The 20,647-nt window shown below is 56.4% G+C and overlaps 1 protein-coding gene across 25 annotated transcripts in view; it reads right to left on the bottom strand.

Annotated features, from left to right (window-relative positions):
* GRIN1 (glutamate ionotropic receptor NMDA type subunit 1) overlaps nucleotides 1-14,757 on the bottom strand; it is a 40,573-nt gene extending 25,816 nt beyond the window's left edge. For 11 of the 25 annotated variants that reach the window (XR_010442225.1, XR_010442227.1, XM_064727554.1 and 8 more), the window contains exons 1-3: nucleotides 14,346-14,756; nucleotides 10,655-10,789; nucleotides 1,346-1,522 (exon numbers count right to left, since the gene is read on the bottom strand). Coding sequence is in view for 18 of the 25 variants with exons in the window: in XM_064727554.1 (XP_064583624.1) it covers nucleotides 1,346-1,522; nucleotides 10,655-10,789; nucleotides 14,346-14,603 (570 nt within the window). In the remaining 7 variants the exon portion in view is untranslated. Of the gene's footprint in view, nucleotides 1-1,345; nucleotides 1,523-10,654; nucleotides 10,790-14,345 lie in introns of all 25 variants that reach the window. The other 14 variants (XR_010442221.1, XR_010442222.1, XR_010442224.1 and 11 more) reach the window with 2 other exon arrangements.
* Between the last annotated feature and the right edge of the window lie 5,890 nt (nucleotides 14,758-20,647).

The raw sequence follows: 20,647 nt of genomic DNA, 5'->3' as shown, positions 1-20,647 counted from the left end.
TGGGAGTGGAGGCATGAGAGGGAACAGCAGAATGGGATGCAGAGGAACTAGAGGAAAACAAAAAGGGGAATTTAAAAGATGCAAGAGGAGGGAGAGAGACTGACAACGGCTCTCCCTGCATGAAGGGCTTTGTGCTGGGAAGAGGCTTTGGAGAAGATTACTGTCCTGCTGTCACCCAGTGGGAAGCTGTCCTTGGAGGCAGGAGGATCCCTCTGTGACTGGTGGAACATCAGTGCCTTGAGACAGCCTGGGATGCAGCAAGGATGAAACTTCTTGAAAATCGCTGCCATAATCAGGAGTCTGTTGGTCAGTGTGGCTTGTGCCAACCTGCACCCCTGCAGCAGTTGTTCCTCCCGGGAGGTGATGAAGAGCAGTCTTAGGGTCCCATCTCTCAGCTCAGCCACCAACTCCAACCACAAGAAGCATCCATGGCCACATCCCAACAGCTGAGAGACTGCCAAAGGTCTAGCAGCTGCAGGTGGGGCTGCAAAGAGCAAGTTGGGGTCCCTGCCTGGGAGGGAACATCCCCAAATGGGTGCCTGCCCTGATGCTGCTGGAGACTGGATGAACTCAGGCTCTGCCCATCCAAAGGGGACCTCACCCTACACAGGAGAGAGGACGTGCTTGGACTCCCCCCAAAGGACAGGAGGTGTTTCCTTGCCTTCCAGATTGCAGGCACAGCTTCCTGTGCTCTTCTGTGCTGGCCTCGAGCAGTTGTTCAGTCCTTTCCCTGCAGGCCGGGGGTCTGTGCTCTGTCCCCCTGGCTGCCTCCCTCCCTGCTCCCCTGGCCCTGAGAGCAGGACGAGGTCCCACAGCGGCCCTGCCATGCATGGGGTGTCAGGAAAGCAGCGTTTGGGTGTGCTGCGATGAGATGGGAAGGGCCCACAGCGCTGCCCAGGGCTCAGAGCCCCTGCCAGGCACCGAGCTCAGCCCCATGGCCAATTGAGAAGCTGCTCTGCAGGGTGGGTTGGGCACTGCTGGCACTGCCTGGCACCGGGGTGGCTGCAGTGGGGCAGGTGCTTCCCTACACTGAGAGACTGGTCCTCTCCTTGGGTGGGAAACTCGGGCAAGGCATTTGCAGAGCTCCAGGTTATCCTTCCCTTCATTTTGTAGTCGATTTACATGTAGGAGATTTTGACCATGGCAAAGCAAGTGAAATGAATAAAGTACAAAGTTCTGTCAGGTACTAGTCAGACACTGTTGATGCTTTAAGCATGTTAGCCATGTTACAATGGAAAGAAAAGGTGTTTTACATACAGAAATCTACATACATACAACAGCCCAAGACTTCTAGTTTCGTTGTTGTTGCTTAAACAAAGCTACAAGACAATGTTCAGGAACTGACCTTGGACTCTTTCTCCTCCAGGAGGGTCTCCAGCTTCTTCTGTGCAGCACGACCCTCGTGGTCGTCACTGACTATCAGGATGACGTGGTTCCAGTTGAAGACTCTCATCATCTCAAACCAGACGTTGGCCTGGTGAGAGTAGGGTGGGACCGTGCGCAAAAAGGACAGGTGGATGCTCTGCAAGGGAGAACAAGAGCTCAACACAGGCTGTGGGGCTGCCAGCCACGTCTGCAGGGGCAGGGACAGGGACAGGGACAGGGACAGGGACAGGGACAGGGACAGGGACAGGGACCCATTCTGGGATGCACACCTTGACCTAACGTCTGGGACCTGCATCCTTCCTTCTGGCTGGGAAGCAAACCCTGCATATGACTTTGCAACTCTCTGTGGTTAAACCAGAGCATGACAAACAGGGGTTTCTGCTTTGTGCTCCATAAATGCACAGAGAAGAAAAGCCTATGGAGCCACGAATGACCAGCAGTGTTCAGTGCAAATATAGCCTTGCCTCTTGACCTTTTAAATGATTACCAGACAATGGACATCAAAAAGGAGAAGAATTCCCTTCAGAAGGCAAGAGGCAGGTACAGGCAGCTGTGTGCCCGTCATGTGCCATGGCAGAAGTTCAGAAAGGCAGTTTTATAACATGCTCCCTGGCTGTTTCTAGGTCAGCCTGTTCTGCAGCAGCAGGCAGAGGAGGCAGCTCTGGACCCGTGCCCCAGCAAACCTCTCTGCTTGGGTTAAAGACATCGTTATGGTTGGCTGATTGTGCAATAGCAATTCCAGCCTAATTAAGTACACTGCTCTTAGGGGAGCAATCAGACCAAAAGCTGGAGCTGACAGAGAGCTTTCAAACAAATGCAGCTTGTCCAAAAAACCCTAGAGTCAAATATTAGGAAGTGAAAATGCTCATGCTCAGCATGGACCCTGCTTGGCAGCCCAGCTACGTGCTGGAGGGAGGCAGGAGCCAGAACTGGAGAGGACAAAAATAAAGCACCATAATATTTCTTTCTCTAAGGCTGAGATGGTTGTCTGAACCAAACAGGGCCTGTCCAGACCTGCTCATCCAGAGACCTGACCCAGAATGGGTCAGAAATGTCCTGAATGGGCCAAAGTAATACACACTGGGAAGGAAAAGGCATCCTGCCCCCCATGGACACACACAGGAGGAACAGACACACCAGATAAATCCTCTTCCTCACACTCCACGCAGTGATAATGTCAGACCAGACCATGAAATGTGTAGAAAAGGATGCAAACTCCCTGCTGTGCTCAGGGCTCCCTTCACAGGCTCAGCAGGTCCCTGGTCCTGCCCCAGCTCAGCGCAGGGGAATGGGGGAGCAGCAGAGCCACCACAGCACTGGGAACATTTCCTGAACCTCAGACACTGAGGAGAAGGGCGGATGTTTAACCAGAGGAGAAAAAAACCGGGAGAGCCCCAACATGACTCTCAGAGTAGGAGATACAAACATTGGAGTTACAGGAAGAGCAGCTCACCCCACAAACCCATGGGATTGGGAAAAAGCCCCATAGGGACAAACAATGGAAAGGCAACCATGGTGTCCTCACTAACACTAACACAGTGTGCAAGAGCTCTTTGCAGTCAGCAGAGATGCCCAGGAATGTCCAGGTCCAGCTGCACAGCCTGGGCCAGGGGCATACCACCTGGGATTAAGCATTTTTAATTTTCAACCCCAGAGCATTTTTAATGGCTGTAAGGAAATCCAGGAAAAGTGAAACTGAAAATGGGAAAAAATCAGAAGAGAGAAAAGAGATGAAAAAATATCAGAAAAGCCAATATAAAAAAAAGAAATCAGAGAAACACAGGTGTCATGGTTTGAGAGGAAGTGTGGTTTTTTTTGAGATGCTGTAGTCAAACCAATAAGTGCTCAGATTTGAATATTAGCCACTGAAGACATAGATACGCCTCTGAGAACACAAGAAGTTAAAAGCAGAAAACTCCCAGGAGAACTTTCTCTTAGTTCCAGTCAGTGAGAAGTTCAAACCTCCCCTGCCCAGGTGCTGCCGGCTGGGCGGGGAGGGGAAGCCATGCGGCCAGGTAAGGTAAGCCAAGGCCCTGAAGATAGAAAAGTAGAAGAGCACCAAGAAACATCAAGCAGCAGCCCCCGAGAAGAAAGAGAAAGAGAGCCAGCCTGTGCCTGTGCCACCTTAAAAATTTAATATCATGGCCAGTTGAGAAAGACAAAAAGAGAAAGTGCGGCAAGAAGGCGCCCAGCAAGACAGCATAAGAGTTCTGGACAGGCAGAGCCTGAGATTTTTAACCTTTTTCTTAGATGATAGAAACTTTACAAATGCTAACCCTTCTGGAGCTGAATGAGAAGAGAATAGAGTTGAGATAAAAATAAATAGGCCACAAGAGAAGTGAAGAAGAATCTTAAGTAGAAAGAAGTGATAGAGTGGCCTTTGGCTAGACTTTTCTTGTATAGCCATAGACAGAACTGTTTTTTTCCTGTGACACAGACACTGCATTTAAAAAGAGGCAATAGCTCAGAGTCAAGAGAGTTCAGTGTTGTTATGTGAAAGAGTGTGTAAACAAAGATGATGAGTGAAGAAAGTAGTTGGTGCCCTCGATCTTCAGTACAAGAGAAGATCTCTGTTCTTGAGACCCCTCAGCCCCAAGAAGTGAAATTTAGAGAAAACAAGTGTCCTGAGAGTGAGAGACTGTGCTCTTTTTGAAACTAGACAAAGAACCCTTAAAAGGAAAACCCTAGAAGCAGCTCTAGTCCATGTTCAGTAGTGAGAGCACTGTCACAATGGCAAATGATCTCCAGGCGGTGCCACAAGTGACTGGAAACACCAGAGGTCTCAACTCTGTTTCCAGAGGAAGGCTATGGCACAAGAAAGGCTCCTCACTCCTTGATGAACTGAGAATTAATTATCTAAAAGGTAGTCATAGACTGAAAGTTAGTGATCTAAAAGACAGATGTATTAAAAATTCAGTATAAAGAATGTTTTTAGAAAGTTTTCATTCTTTCTGTGTGTTTCTTTTTACATGTAGTTGTAAGTTAAAAAAGTTTTCTCTTCTTTATTCCTAAGTTAGAGCCTGCTTTGCTCTATTCCTAGTCACATCTCCCAGTAGACCCCCAAAAAAATGTATTTTCATAGAAGCACTAGCATTACACCAGCGTCAAACCACAAGCATTTTTAATTGCTTTAAGGAAATCCAGGGAAAGGGAAACTGGAAATGGGAAAAAAATCAGAAGAGAGAAAAGAGATGAAAAAATAACAGAAAAGCCAATATTAAAAAAGGAAATCAGAGAAACACAGGTTAAACATCTATAAAAATTCTTTCAATCCTTTTTTCAAATGAAAAAAATCTTTGAAATTTCTGTATATTGCATCAAATTACTTTCTAGCTTCCCAACCAGCTTGCAAAAATGGTGTTTAACCATTCATGGCTTTCTTAAGTATTGTAAATACATATCATTTGGTTCAGAAGAAAAAAATACTGCAAGGTTGTTGGGGGGCAACTTGGTTTAACAGTCCAGACAAATTTGCTTTCTGAGGTGGTGTCAAAAGGGTCATGGACAGACTCTGGTGGTATCTCAGCTCCTGGATCCCTGAACTGTGGTTTTCAAAAGGGAAAATGAAGGAAAATTCATGTCAAGTGCTGAGCTGAGATCTCAGGATGAGCACTCATGGTCTGGCACAGCTTTTGAAGCACCTGGGACTCCTGAGCATCTTTGCAAGGGCCAAAGATTGGCAGAAAAAATGACCAGAGTCCCCCAGAGGTTCACACGGGCAGCTTGTGCTGTGCAGAGGCAGATGAGGATCCAGCTTGGTGTGATTTGATACCCCCACCCCAGCACACACAGTGACATCCCCCAGGTCCCTGTCACACCCCCTTGAAACTCAGCACAGAGCTCAGCTGGGCACGGGCACACGGGCTGCGCTGCAGAGGATGGGGGCAGTGATTTATGCACCCTAACTAGCCCATTTTTTTGGCAAATAACTGTAAAAAGAGACCTGTGGTTTTTAGCAGAGCCCCTGTGAGACAGCCAGCCCAGCTGGTGGGCTCACTCAGCTGCACCAGCTGTGCCCTTGATGCTTCTCCAGCCCTTGAACCCAGGGCTGTCATCCCTCCCTCTCTGCCCTCAGATCAGGCACACAGCAAAAACTGCTCCTCACTACGAGCCCACACTGGCCTTGTGGGGTGCTTTGTAGGATCCTCACCCCTTGCTCTGCTCTGAGTGTGCCTGGTGCCAGCCAGGGCTGGAGTGGGACCATGGCAATGGCTCACAGCAACCCCAAACCCCCCTGCAGCCCACCCACACCTCAGAGCTCAGTCCTGTGCTCCCCCACTTCATTCCAGCTCTGCAAAGGGGCAGCAGACACAGGCTGGGCTGAAATCCAGTGCCCAAGCTCAGCAGGAACCCAGGGGGACCAGAGGGAGCAGGGTTCGGGATATTTCCTGTGAGGGTGGGCAGGCCCTGGCACAGGGTGCCCAGAGCAGCTGTGGCTGCCCCTGGATCCCTGGCAGTGCCCAAGGCCAGGCTGGGCAGGGCTGGGAGCAGCCTGGGACAGTGGGAGGTGTCCCTGCCATGGCAAGGGTGCCACTGGATGGGCTTTAATGCCCCTTCCAACCCAAACCAGTCTGGGATTCTGTGATGATTCTGTGTGGGGTCAGGACTTGAGAGCTGCAAATATCTGATGCAAGTCCATACAAAGAGGAGCTGTTTGAGCAGATGATCGCGTGTGTGTGTGTGTGTGTGTGTGAAAGCACAGACTGTGCATGCACAGCAGTGAACCTGCAGGGAAGGTGCCTGGGTGCTGCAGTCCTGTGCACAGCCTGGCTCTGAGCTGGGGGAGAGCACTGGGGGTGCCTTGGCATGGGGATTTACCCACAGGGCAAAGGGTGTGGCTGGGGCCAGCAGGCAGGGCCTGTGTGTCCCCTCAGGGCCTTGCAGAGTGCCATGAGTGAAGGGTCTGTGACTTCCTGCACTCCTGCCTGCCCAGGAGCTCAGCCCAGGGCTGGGGGATGGATTTTCCTTGCAGGCTGAAGGGAGCAATGTGCCTTTGCTTCATTACCTGTGGCAGTGGGGTCAGCCCCCCTGCTAGCAATGCACTCCCGGCTGAGCTGCCTGAGGAATTTCAGAGCTTTCAGAGATTCAAATCTGCGGAGCTCCTGAAAATTTGGTAAAATTCACCAGCTGGGCATGAGAAAGAAGTGTTGGCCATTGTTTCCATGGAGGGAGCCTGCCCACTGCCCCACATGACAGCTGAGGAGATGGGAGGGAGCTGAGATAGCTCTAAAACAGCTCAGACAAGTGCAGGGAGGGGTTTTGGAGCAAAGCTCAGGCTAAAGTGACTCTCTCTGCCTTTCCCTGCAGTGCAGAGAGGAAGGGATGGGCAGGGCCGCTGTGGGGCTGTGGGGCTGCTCTGTCCTGCTCCCAGCTGGAATCTGAACCTGTGGGGATCTGCCCTGTGGGGGCTCCATCAGGCCTGGCCTCCACCTCCCTGGCCTGCTCTTGCACATTCCAGGCTGCCCTGCTGAGGGATCTCCTGCCCTGCTGAGGGCTCTCCTGCCCTGCTGAGGGCTCTCCTGCCCTGCTGAGGGTTCTCCTGCCCTGCTGAGGGCTCTCCTGCCCTGCTGAGGCCTGTCCTGCCCTGTTGAGAGATCTCCTGCCCTGCTGAGGGCTCTCCTGCCCTGCTGAGGGCTCTCCTGCCCTGCTGAGGGATCTCCTGCCCTGCTGAGGCCTCTCCTGCCCTGCTGAGGGCTCTCCTGCCCTGCTGAGGGCTCTCCTGCCCTGCTGAGGGCTCTCCTGCCCTGCTGAGGGTTCTCCTGTCCTGCTGAGGGCACTCCTGTCCTGCTGAGGGTTCTCCTGCCCTGCTGAGGGCTCTCCTGCCCTGCTGAGGCCTCTCCTGCCCTGCTGAGGGATCTCCTGCCTGCTGAGGCTCTCCTGCCCTGCTGAGGATCTCCTGCCTGCTGAGGGTTCTCCTGCCCTGCTGAGGGTCTCCTGCCCTGCTGAGGGTCTCCTGCCCTGCTGAGGCTCTCCTGCCTCTGGCTCCTGCTGAGGGATCTCCTGCCCTGCTGAGGGCTCTCCTGCCCTGCTGAGGGATCTCCTGTCCTGCTGAGGGTTCTCCTGCCCTGCTGAGGGCTCTCCTGCCCTGCTGAGGCCTGTGCTCCCCACTCCCAGGACAAACATCTCTGTGCTGCACCAAGCAGCCTCTCCAGTCGTCACCTGTGGGTGCCAGTGAAGGAGCACTGACCCTGAACTTGTCAACAAAAGTCACTTTTGTCCCCACCTGCACCTTCCCAGCCCTAACAGGGCTTCTGCTGAGCATGGGCTGCAGTGAGACAGCAATAAAGCAGAAAACCCTTTCAGTGCACAAGCCCTGTGAGGGCCTGGAATGGTTCCTGAGAGCAGGAACCAGAGGGAAATCTATCCCCTGACTGGAGAGACAGACAGACCTCACTTAACCACCAGGGGAAGGTGCTGGAACTGAAGAAGATCTCCAATTGCAGCATGTCTAAACTGCATTTTCCAACTCCTCCAGCAGCAGAGCAGGTCTCATAACTTATTAATTTATTGATTTATCAATCTGTTAATTTGGTAATTTATTAATCTGTTAATTTATTAATTTATTGATTTTAAAAATTTATTAAATTATTAATTGATCTCCCTGTTCCTCGGCTGCAATAATCTGCTGTGGGGTGGGGAGGGGCTCAGCAGCCAGGGTGTCCCTCCAGCCCCACAGTCCCAGGTGGTGTGGTTGAAGAGCACAGACCTTCCTGAGCTGTGCTCAGCTATGCTCTCGCACTTGCTGTCAGCTCACCCTTTTCATGGTGCCAGCATGTCAGTGACAAATTTGTTCCAGCTGAGATGCAGAGCAGAGAGAAACACCCCCAGTGGCCTGTGGGGCACGGGAGCACTGAGGGAAAGCAGAGGGGGATTTTTGCAATGCTCAGCCCATGAGATCTCCCTGGAGGGCTCTCCATAGCCACGCACACCACAGTGATGGGAACCACTCTGCTGCCTTTACCTTGAGAGTGCCTCTCTCCCCCAGCTCCCTGCTGGCCTCTCTCAGAGGTGATGAATCCCAGAGACCCCTCCCCAGCAGGCAGGGCTGTGCTGGGAGCTCAGAGGGCCTCAGTGGAGGAACAGCTTGTGATTTCATAAGATGTACGAGGAGGCCAAGCCAGAGTGCCCTGCCTGATAACTGCAGTATTATTTCTAGAACAAATGGTTGGATACTGGAGCAGTAAAACTCACTTCCCTTGGGTATCCTTGCTGAAAGACTGCTCATGGTACAGCTCATGAACAACTGTGCTTGACTGGAGATGCTCTGAGAGCATCAAAAGGTTCTGGGCAAACCTGTCCAAGCTGAGGCCCACACCTTTCCTCCCCTGGTAGCCTTGAGAGGACCAAAATTAACCCAACTTCAGCTCCCTGTGAAATTCAGCTAAAATTGCCTGATGCCTCCAAAACCAGTTAGGGGCGTACATAAAAAGTGATCCTACAAGCTTGTTTCCATAGAAACTAAGCTGAAACATATAATTTCCTGAATTAAAACAAAAAAGAAAGCAAGCTGATCACTGGAAACCAAAAAGGGAACAGCTGAATATCCCTGTGTCACGAGCCAGCCTGTCCTGCATGGGGTGTGCAGAAGCTTCCACTGTCCTGTCCCACAGCTCCACACCCCTCTGTCCCCCACTCCACTCCCACGTTTGCTGTCCCCTCCACTGTCCAAACATCCTTTGTTCCTCTCCCCAGTCCCTGCCTGCAGCTCCTGTTCTTCAGAGAGCTCCAAGCCTTGGTGGGCAGGAGCTGAGCATGATGCCAGGCAGGCAGGAGCTCCCTGAGGGTGTGGAGTGGGCAGCCTGGGCTCCCTGCCCACCCTCTGCCAGGCAGCTGCACCCCTGAATCTGCTCAACACCCCAAATATTCCCTGAAGAGCATCTCCCTGCCAGCACTGGGTTGCCACTCTGGGTGTCTCCCCCAGCCCTGAAGGGAGCCAGGTGGGGGTTATGGGGCTGCTCTGCAGAAAACAGGTTTCAAAAAGGACAAGACTGGCAGAAGGAGAGGACAGGGTGAGCCCTGGGAGTGAGCACTCCAGGCCAGCACAGGTGGGCCGGGCTGCTTTACTGGGCACAGCCCTGCAGAGATGGAGCAGAGAGGAGAAGGTGCAGGGTCCCCTCTTGCTGCCATGGTAGGCCCTGTGACAAGGACCCTCCCAGTGACATTGCTGTTAGATCTGTATCTTCCCCAGAGCAGCAAGAAGCAAATCCCCCCTGAATGCTTCCTGCCTGCTCTGCCAGACCTTCTGCCATCCCTTTCCATGTACCCACGCCTGGTGGGACCCTGGCAGGGTGTGCAGGTCCCCAGCCCTGACAGCCACCATCACTATCCTGGCTTGCTGACCACCCTGCCTTGGCTTCCCTGCTGGGAGATGCCAAAATCTGCTGCTGCTCCAGCCAAGCAGTGCTGCTGGTGCCTCTCTGGGAGCTGCTGCTCCTCCTCTTGAAATTTGACTTTATTTACCATGTAGGTGGAGTGACTATTTTTGCACTGAACATTTACATTTGTGAATATTCACATTTTCCAAGCAAAGGCTGATTCGTGCTTCGAAGCAGGCTCGATCTCACCCACTGAGCTCGTGTGCTGGATGAAATCCTGCAATGGCATTTGGAAGGCCTGGCTCTGCTCAGCTCCTCCTTTTACCTTTCCTAAGGCTTTAGGTGTTTGCCAAACGGGCTGTGAGCTGAGGCCAGGGCACCACCTCATTGCCCAGGACCTCATCCAGCCTGGAAGTCTCTGAGTTCCCACAGGGACAGCTGAGACACTGGAATCTGAGCCTCTGTCTTGAGTGCTGACCAGACTGAATGCCACGTGAAGCCTCAGGATATTCTGTCATCTCCCCTACCAATATCCCACAAACCCAGAGAAGTGAATGCAACCAAGCAACCTCCCAGCCCCAGAGAGCTCCTGCCCAATGTTCAGGCTCTGACAGGACCCTCTGGCCCTCCCAGACCCCTCCAGGAGCCGCTGGCTGGCAGCAGAGACAGGGCAGGAGCCAGCCTGTGCCTCTGCCCTGGCTGGAGAGCAGCGAGCCTGGCAGCCTGGCAGAGCAGCGCTGCAGAAATCATCCCGGGCTATGTAGGTCAGCACTGGCAGCTGCAAAAAAATGATGTACCCTGGAATGCAGGGGGGAGAGAGAGAGAGGGAGCTGCGGGCTGGGCTGGAGAGGGTGGACAGACAGACACAGAGAGTGCAGACACCATGAGCCCTCCTGGCGGGCACTCCTGATTCACAGCACACGTATGAGGTACCAGAAGCATGCATCAGTTACCTTATCAGAGTATATAGACATGCGTGTTGTCAGACCAATGACAGGGATCCTGTAGAAGCCAGCTGTGTATGATACAGGTGTTGGTGTTAGGTGATCGTTGGGAGCAGGAGGGTGACTAACTAATATTGCATAGACCTGTAGGACAGGATACACGACACAAACATTATTTCACGGGAGCGCCACGGCCATCGAGTGTGAATTTTTTTCCCCTTTTCTTTTCTGCAATGCTAAACAGCCCCACGTTAACATGACAATGGCACTGCAATGGCTCGGAATGGGGAAGAAAGGGCTGTGCCGGGCGCAGGGGTGCTGTGCAACGGCGGGGGGGGGGGATGGCTCTGCTCAGGGTTCCGTCCTAATGGAATGCCGTGCCCAGGCGCTCCGCTCGCTAAACTAATAACTGCCATGGATTAAAGGGAAGCATCTCCCTACCAGTCACACTGTGTAATGCGATTTCTTTAACCACACATTTAATACTCGGTCGTAATTCCCCTCTGAGGACCATTAGGAACAAAGTGGTCAGCTGGGACTGTGGCGGGAGCGGGAGCGCGGAGCCCGGGAGAGAATCTGCCATCTGGCCCTGGGCACAGGGAATGGCAGAGCCCGGAGGGCGGGGGCAGGAGCCGGGAGCTGGGCTATACCAAAATGCGAGAGGAGGATCTCGGCAAAATTCTGCTGTTACAGCAGGGCTGGGATTTTGGTCTCCAGCAGGATCCTACTTTGTGTCAAAGGGAGAGGAGGGAGCTGGGTACTCCCTGGGGATCCTTTATTACACCAATGCCCTTTCGCAGCACAAGGACTGTCCCCAGCTGGTGACATATCTCCAGCAAGGGCGAATCAGTGCAAGGACTTTGATGCCTGGAGGAAATAACTCTTCCTTCTCCAAGCATCTGCCCAAGCCCCAGGATGTGCCCAGCGGCGGGGCTGGAGGGACAGATTGGCAGGACAGGAGAGGAGGATGGAGCCTGCCTGAGGAAGGGCGCCGGGGGTCTGCGGGAAGAGGGAGCATCTTGCTTGGCATTGGGAGGGAGAAAATTGAGGGTGCAGAGGGAGCTGGGCCAGGCGGAGACCCTACGTGGGAGTAGGGAGAAATTGCTAGAGAAAAGGTTGGGAAGCTCCCGGGGATGCAGGAGGAGGGGATGCCCTGGGCAGAGGTGTCCGGTGTGACACAGGGGGTGAGGACCCGCACCCAGCAGGGCGCTGGGGCAGGAGCGGGCTCGGGGCAGCGGCGGGGCCGTGCGGGGCTCGGGTTGTGCCGTGGCGCACCGCAGCACCGGCAGGAGCCATTTTGGGTGCGCGGGCTGCCAGCCCCTCCTGCGCCCCGCAGCCCCCGCTCGGGCACGGCGCCAGCGAGCGGGGACCGAGCGGGGACCGAGCGGGGCACAGCGGCCGGGACAGCCCCGGCTGTCGGACAGAGCGGGCACGCCGAGCCCAGCGCCCACGGCAGCCCCGGCCGCGCTGCCCCCGCACGGCTGTGCCCGTCCCCACGCTGTGCGCGGGGACAAGGCGGGGAGGGGACACGGCCACGGGCATCCATCGGCCGGCAGCGCTGAATGGAGCCTCGGCTCAGTGCTGAACCCGCTGAGCCTACCCCGTGCCAGGGGACAGCGGCGACAGCCCGCGCTGTCCGGCCCAGCCACCTCCCCAGGGCTGTCCCGGCCACCCTGCACCGCCACGGCGGAGGCTGAGCCGCCAAGGGCCAGCTCTGCCCCGCGCTGGCAGCCCCTGCCCTGCCGGCCGTGAGTGCCACACGCGTTTCCCCGCGCCCTGGGCGGCTCAGGCTCCGTTCGTGCGGCTCGGGGGCGCGGTCCCATCTGCGCGGGCCCACGCGGACCTTCCGCGGCTGCGGGGGGCGCTGGAGGGGGGTCTGTACCCGCCCGTCCCCCGATGGTTCCGACTGACGGCCTGGGGGGTTCGCCGGGCTCTGCACCCAGGGCAGGGGAGCTGGACAGGCCGGGCCAGGGCTGCACCCGCCGGCACCAGGGGCTCGGGCTGCACCCAAAGGTGCGCTGAGAGTCACCCCGGGCACAGGAACGAGGAGCGTTCTGTGCTCTGTGCACAGCCACACACAGCACACACCGAGTCTGTGTGCATTTGCACCCTGGGTCTGTGTGTCCGTGTGTTCGTGTGTCTGTGCGTGCCATGCCTGTGTGTCTGCACCCCCAGCCATGTGTGCCCATGTCCCGGGTGTGCGTGTGGCAGTGGGTGTGCCAGGTCCCTCACGCAGATGTATGTGTCCATGTGTCACAGCAGCTGTGCATGCTGGCACAAGTGCAGACGTGTTGTGTGTGAGCCCACGTTTGCTCAGCAGTGCAGCGTGCACATGGCGTGTGTGCGCACATAGAGTGTGTGTGTGTGTGCACATGGAATGTGTGCACATGGAATGTGTGTGTGTGGAATGTGTGTGTGCACATGGTGTGTGTGTGCATGGAATGTGTGTGCATGGAATCTGTGTGTGTGCATGGAATCTGTGTGTGTATGGAATATGTGCACATGCAGTGCAGCCCGTGGGCATTCCCACATGTGTGTGAGGGCACAATCTGCGGGCACACAGAGTGTTCCCTGTGCCCAAATGTCCCCCCAGTTTGGGGATGCCTGTGTGTGCTCACACCTGGCTCTGTGTGTGCCCGTGGTGCCTGTGTGTGGTGTAGGTGTGTGTGCACATTGCTGTGTGCATGCACAGCGTTGGGTGGGCATGTATGTGCACAACCCCAAGGTATGGGGGCCTGTGGTGCCCAGTGTGAGCCTGTGTGTGTGAGCCTGTGTGTGCCCTGGTATATGTGAATCTGTGCATGCCTGGGCTTTGTGTGTGAGCCTGAGCTTCATGTGTGAGCCTGTGTGTGACCATGTGTGCCCTGGATGTACCAGTCTGTGTGTGCCCAGGGTGTGTGTGTGAATCTGTGTGTGCCTGAGCTTCATGTATGAGCCTGTGTGTGCCCTGGGTGTGAGCCTGTGTGTGCCTGAGCTTCATGTGTGAGTCTGTGTGTGCTCAAGGGCTGTGTCTGTGTTGATTTATATGTGCTCAGGCTTCATGTGTGAGTCTGTGCCTGCCTGGGCTTCGTGTGTGAGCCCATGTGTGCCCTGGTGTGCGTGTGGGTGCTTGTGTGCACCCCGGAGTGCGTGTGTGATCCCTGTGTGCCCTGAGGGGTGTGTGTGTGCCTGCGTGTGCCCCAGGGCTGTGGGGGTGCCCCTGTGTGCCCCAGAGTGCTGGTGTGAGCCCGTGTGTGCCCGGGGGCGTGTGATGCCAATGCGCACCCTGGGGGGTGTGTGTGTGAGCCCATGTGTGACCCGGGTGGGCACTGCAGGTGGCCCTGTGTGCCCTGGGCGGTGTGTGCGAGCCTGTACGTGCTGTGCCGGTGCCCAGGTGTGTCCCAGGGTGTCTGTGGGTGCCCGGGTGTGCCCCAGGGTGTATGTGGGTGCCCGCGTGTGCCCGAGCTGTGTGCGGGTGCCAGGATGTGCCCCAGAGTGTCTGTGGTTGCCCGAGTGTGCCCGGGGGTGCGGGGAGCGCTCAGCCGGCCGTGCTTACATAAAGGCTGCAATGCGGGCAGCGCGCCCCGGGCCCGGGCAGACCCCGCACGGCTCGGCTCGGCTTGGCCCGGGGGCACGGCGGGGCCGGGGCAGGGTGGCCGCGGGGGCGGCGGCTCGGGTCCCGCCGGGGCCGGGCGGGGAGGGGGTCGCCGTCCCGGGGTACCTGGCTGGAGATGAGGTCCTCGCAGACCGACAGGGCCATCTGGATGGCGTTGGGCTTGTGGGTGACGGAGGTGGCGTTGAGCTGGAGCTTCCAGGTGCCGTGCCGCTTGTTGGCCTGGTTCACCGCCTCGCGGAAGATCTGCTCGTGCTTCTTGGTGCTCAGCACCGCGCCGATATTGACGATCTTCGGGTCGCAGCCGGCGCGAGCGAAGGACGAGGAGAAGAGGAGGGCGAGCAGCAGCAGCCGCATGGTGCTCATCCACGGGCGGCCCGGAGCCCGCCGGGCCCCCTGCCCGCCCGCCCGCCCCGCGGGCCGCCCGCCCGGCTCAGCGCGACCCCATCGGGCTCGGTCCCCGGGCCGTGCCCGGCGCTCGGCGCGGGCGCTGCGGGCGCTGCGGGCGCTGCCGGGCGCTCTCCCGGGTGCTGAAGCGCCCGCGCCGCCGCCGCCGCTGCGCCCCGCCCCGCCCGCCCCGCGCTGCCGCAGCGCCCGCCCCGGCCCGCCCCCGGGACCCCCGCCCGCCCCGGGCGCTGCGGCAGAGCCCCCCTCCCCTTCCCTTCCCTCCCCTGCCGCGGGGTGTGCGGGGTCGCTGCGGGGTCGGAGGCACCGCTGGCAGGGCGCGGGTCCCGCCGGCCCTGTGCCGGTGCGGGGTGTGGGTGCGTCCCGCAGCTCCTGCGAGAGTCGCTTGTGCGGGCGGTACGGGGCTGAGCTCCGGGGTCCCGCTCCGCCCTTTTCACCTGCAGTGCCCTTTCGGGATCAGCGCATTCCCTGTGCCTCGGGAGGCACGGACGCATCGGGCATTCGGCAAACCAGGGACTGGGGGTAAAACACGGTCCGTGGGTTTGTTCTCCACATCAATATTGCCAGTTATGCAGCACCTCTGAACAGCACACTTCCGCAGCTCTGCCTGGGCACAGCTCTGTGTGACATGGACTCTGTCATGGCCTGTGTGCACTCCAGCGCTGGGGAACCCTCCCTTGACCAGCAGAGCTCCTGGGCAGAGATGTTCAGCTGATGCTCAGCCTGGTTCCTTGGCTTCACTCTGTCCCTCCAGACAGAGCCACCACTCTTCCAGACATTAGCTCACAGGGCAACCAGCCATTTCACTCAATTAAATTCACCAAATTACTCTGAGATATAACCTTAAGATTTCTCTGCTGAGGAGACTTCTTGGGGTTCTCATCATCTACCTGTTGTTGGGCTACCATTAGCCTCCCTTAAGGAAATGGAGGCACAGCAGCCAGTGGCCAGCATCTGGAGGGCCGTCCAGCTCCATGGCACAGAGACTGAGTTTCACTCCTGGACTGCATCTGTCCCGTTCCAGGGCCACAGGGGTGAGGTGGCCAGAACAGCACACTGCTCCCCAGACCTGCCACTTCGGCCTTTTTGGAGAAAAACAACACATTTCAGGTAGTGAGAGGGTGTTGCTTTGTCACTGCATGGGGCAAACGGCACAGCCAGCCCGGGCAGGGAATAGACCGAGCACTGCACAACCAAAACCACCAGGGATATTTTTACACCACCATTTCTGGGGTGCTGCTGCAGCCCACCTCTGTCCTTCCTTTGCAACGTGAGTTGAAGCAGAAGCAGAATATTTTCCCCCAACGCAAATTTTCTCACTGGCATCTCTGAAGTGTGAGTTGCCATGGAAACCATTTTGCCTGTGTCCCACATTGCCCACATGCACTCGGAAGGAGCTGCAGGAGCAAAATGGCCGTTGTGTAACGCTGCAGGGCTCAGCGTGCCGGGCTCGGGGCTCTGCAGCCTCTTCCAGCCATGAGACCCTCTCAGGAAGCTGCAGACCATGGCCTGGGGAGGCAATGAAAGCCATGGAGGTTGTGATGCGCTCCCTGAGAGAAGGAAAATGGCCCCACCTCGCCTTAACTCTTGCAGTGCTTGGCATGGAGCTCCACACCAACCCTGCTGTGCTCCTGGAACAGACTTCCAGGAAAGCTTAACCCTTTTCAGTGTCCCCATGTCATTGACACTCCTCCACGCATGGAGCTGAGGGCCTGGCTGGATTCACACGGTGTGGGTTTGTCTTGAAGGGACAGACAGTGAAAGCCAAAGAGGGTCACATCCCTACCCTCAGTGTGCACAGAGCTGACTTCATTCCTTCCTCTGCTACCAGGTGCACCTGCAGAGGGTTGTGTGGGAAGGAACTGTTCTGGAGTGTGCTGTACAGACCTGGATGCTGGTGGGTGTGATGGCAGTACAATAACAAAGTTAAGACCTGGCCACAGCAGGTGGCTTGGCAGAGAAGACAAAGGAAAAAGGCAGGCTCTGAAACGTTATTCAGAGTGCAAGAGCTCTTTCCCTCTCATTACCTGGAGTTCCCTGCAGGGAAAAGGAGTGCAGCTATTGAGTCCTTCTTGTGTTGGCCAGGAGTGTGGGATGGCCATGGAGCCTACCATGCTGGCAGGCTCTTCCCTCTGTGCCTCCATTCATTTTTTGTCTCCAGAGACTCTTGCTTCTGGCACAGTTGTGGAGACCTGAGAAAAGCCTGCTTCCCTCTCAGGTCCTGCCCCCATGGCTGTGCTGGCAGCAGGAGCAGCCTGGGTGACAATGCCCCCAGCCAGGCACAGCCAGCACAGATGTTGTCACCACATGAGTCTCCCCCTCGCTGTGTCCTCGGGCTCTTTGATGCTCTGAAGGCAGAGGAGTGTGCAGGGCTTTCCCAGGTAGGAGCCACCTCCACCAGCTGCTCCTGGCAGCCAGGGCTGCTCTCTCCTTTCCCTGTCGCTGCTCCTGGCACATCATAGCCTCCTCCTTGGCAGTGGCGGAGGGCAGGAACTGACCTGGGCTGGCTGTTAGCAATTAGTGCAGTGTGATGCTGCTCTTCATGTGGCACCTCCCGGATGCAGGGGTTGGACAGGGGCATGGGAGGGCTGTGGGTGAGGTGTCCCCTCACCAGTGGGTGCTGAAATTCCTTCCATGGCCAGAGTGACTCAATGTAAAACCTGGAGACCTCAGAGGAGCAGCACTGAACCCAGCTGGAAACTTCACCTGCCTCAGGGTAAGGCATCAGTCCCAGCGGTAGAAAAGGCAATGGGGAATTTCATAGAAGACAAAATAAAGTATTAGGAATATGCAATTTGTGCCACTCCTTGTGGAGCTACCAAATCATTCTTCTTTTGAGAAAGCAAAAATGGAATTGAGAGGAGTAGCTGCGACCCAGGCTGTGGAAATGGCTCCTGTGTGCAGCTGCAAGGTTAATCTGAGGTGTAAAATGGAGCAAAGCACACGCAGAGTGCCCATGGCAAGGCTCCAAGGCCTGGTACTGAAGAGCTGCCATGGGATGTGGGTGTTCATACAGGGATGAAAGGATTTGCAATGCAGTTGCCACTTCAGTATTCCTGCCTTTGCTCTGGAAGCAATCACTAGTGATAAAATCTGTGAGACAGCAAATAATGATGCCAAATCACTTGGGTTTTTTGATAAGCACAGAACTGGAATGTATTTTAGGACAGGCAGTGCAAAGCCATGAAAGCAGAAGCAAGAATTTTTGGTCCTGCTCTTCAGACAGGACTGCAGATCCAGTGGAGACATGGACTGTAAATGTGGTCTCTAATACTGACCTGAGGGTCAGAGATCACGAATTGCCAAACAAAAAGGTGGCATTGTTGTCCTTGGATTCACCCTGAGGAGTCAGAGCAGCAGCTGGCAACGACTTGAGCCTCTGCAGGCAGCACTGGGGAACCCTGCACAGGAAGGCTGCCTGCAGATCTGGGCATCACATTCTTTGCAAAGAGGCTGAAAAATTTGAGAAACCACCCTTCAGAATATTTGGAGGAAAAACTCCCCATGAGCTGCTCCAGCAGAGGGGAGATTGGATGCAGTTGGAGCCTGCTGCCTTCCAGGACAGGGACAGAGAACAGCACCAAAGCCCAGCCTGAGGTCTAGGCAGGGACAGGGGACAAGGGAGGGGGTGCAGGGCCCCAGCAGCTCCTCACAACCCTGCAGGAGGCTGGCACAGTGTGTCCTCACTGCCAGTGCTCTGGGGCTGTGGTTTGTGTGAGCAGCTGGGACACAGCAGGATGTCCTTGTCACAGGATCAGCCACGGACAGACAGGCAGTGACTGGAGTCTGTGGGGAAGGTGCCCGAGGGCTCTGCTCCTATGGTGGGGGAGCTGCAGGGAGCAACGGGGTGGAAACCAAGGGGGGAGTGTCTGAGCAGCCCCTTGGTTGCTTTTGTGTGTTCAAGCCCTGTCTCCAGTTCTTTTCCAGACAACATCCAGGATGGACTGCAGTCCCTCAGTCCCTGTGCTCTTCCTGAACGCTTTCCCAGCTGAGAGGGACTGAGCCAGCCCAGCCTGCAGCTCAGGAGTCCCCAGGCTGCACAGCTCCCTGCTCTAGGTGCCCATGGGCACCCGTGTTGCCTTTGCCCAGCTGTGCCCACAGGAAGGAGCTCCAGGCCCCCAAGGCCTTTGCCACCCTCCTGAGCAGTGTTTGGCACATCTGGAACCCCCCCCGTCACCGACAGGAGCTGCAGCACCACCCTCCAGCAGGTGATGAGAATGGAGTTGTCTCCCCTGTGCAAAGACATTCGCAGCACCCAGCAAAGCTCTGCCTTCCCTCAGGAGCTGGGCACACCAGGGATGGGGAGATAAACAAGGGGCAAGCAGTCAGCCTGGAACACTGAGGGGTTCCTGGGAAGGCAGGGGGATCTGGGGGCAGAGGTAAGAGGATGGGACATGGAACATCAGTGGCTGGAGGCAGAGATGGTGAGAAAGCCCAGAGCAGCTCCTGTGCAACCAGAGGGAGCTGAAGGTGCAGGAACACAGTCAGATGTGCTGTAGGAGGGGTGGGAAGTTCAACTGGGAACACTTTCTGAGGGAAAACCAGGATCTGCATGTTTGAAATGCACTGTAAGGAAATTTTCATTTTGATAACATTCCAATTTTCTGCTGGAAAACCAGCCAGAAGCTCAGCTTCAGCTTCCTGCACATTGTGTCCCAGGAGATTGGACAGTTTGTCCTCAGGGACTCCAGTCCCCTGGAACTGCCACACAGCAGGGCTGGAAAGCACCTCAGAGTCCTGGTCACTGCCTGGGGATCTCCTGCCCTTCTTCTCCTCAGAGAGGCTGGAGCCTGGGCCAGGGGCTGGAGATGGAGCACGTGGGGAACATCAGCCCCCTGCAGCCCTTGGTGTCCCCACCACACTCAGGGTGTCCCTGGGAAAGCTCCCCATGGGATGGGGCTGTCTGCCTCCCACAGCAGGGCTGACACCAGCAATGTCACCTCCCTCTCCAGGGACTCTCTGGAGGCACAGCAGCAGTCTCCATCCTGCCCGCTGCAAGGAGTGGTGGTTGGTGCCTGTGCAGAAACCATCCCCTGTTTAGAGGGGCTGGAGGGGCCAAACTCCCCGGGAAAGGGGCCACAGGAGCCTCTCCCAGGTGTCTGTCTGTCCCCAGGAGAGACCAGGTGGTGACAGGCACCAGTGTTGGGCAGAGGTGCCATGGCTGTGCCCTGTCAAGGGGAGAGGGAGATCTCTGGACATTTCCAACCTCTTGGAGCTGCAGTGAGGCTGAAATGAGGGAAGGGAAAGGGTCAATGACAATTGAGGTGCTCTGGAACTTGCAACCCTTCCAGAGACAAAAGCAGGACATTGTTTTCTCAATGATGGGTGCACAATCACGCAGCAGTTCCCATCTGAGATCCACCCTTAGGGGAGGCAGCAGACATCTCCTTTGGCTATGTGCCCCAGCCTCCTGTGCCCTCACAGGAGCCACCACAGAGCATCCCTGGTGTCCCAGCCCTGCCCTGGCCCAGCCACACGTGGTTCTGTCCCCTTGCAGGGGGTGATTCCTGGGGTACCTCAGTGCTCAGGCCCTCACCCTGCTGCTGGGAGATGTTCCTGACTTTGCACAGCTCCAGGGGCTCTCCAGTCTGTGCAGCCCCCCGTGAATCCTCCTGTCCTTAGGGGGACAGGAAACTGAGAGTGGCTTTCCAGTCTGCCAGATGTGGCTTTCAAAGACACCAAAGGTGACCAGGGAGATGTGCACAGCCTTGGGGGGAGCTGAGCAAGAGAGCCCAAGGCCAGGCTGGCCCCTGGTGACAATGTGGCACTCAGGGGCAGGAGCAGCAGACTTGGTGCTGCACTGGGTCCCTCAGCCCAGGAGGGGGGAGCCTGGCTGGGCTCCAGCACCACCAGAACAGACCAGTGGTGGTGACAGCTCAAAACCACCCAAACCACGGGAAAATGGTGACAAACCTGCCCCCAGAGTGTTGTGCCCTCCTGTCCTGTGTGACTGATGCTTGATAGGAGATCAAAATCTCGTTGCTGAGGACAGAAAGAAAGATTGA

This window comes from Zonotrichia leucophrys, chromosome 17, assembly GCF_028769735.1.
Source record: "Zonotrichia leucophrys gambelii isolate GWCS_2022_RI chromosome 17, RI_Zleu_2.0, whole genome shotgun sequence".
NCBI lineage: Eukaryota > Metazoa > Chordata > Aves > Passeriformes > Passerellidae > Zonotrichia > Zonotrichia leucophrys.
This window is presented reverse-complemented; position numbering and strand designations above follow the sequence as displayed.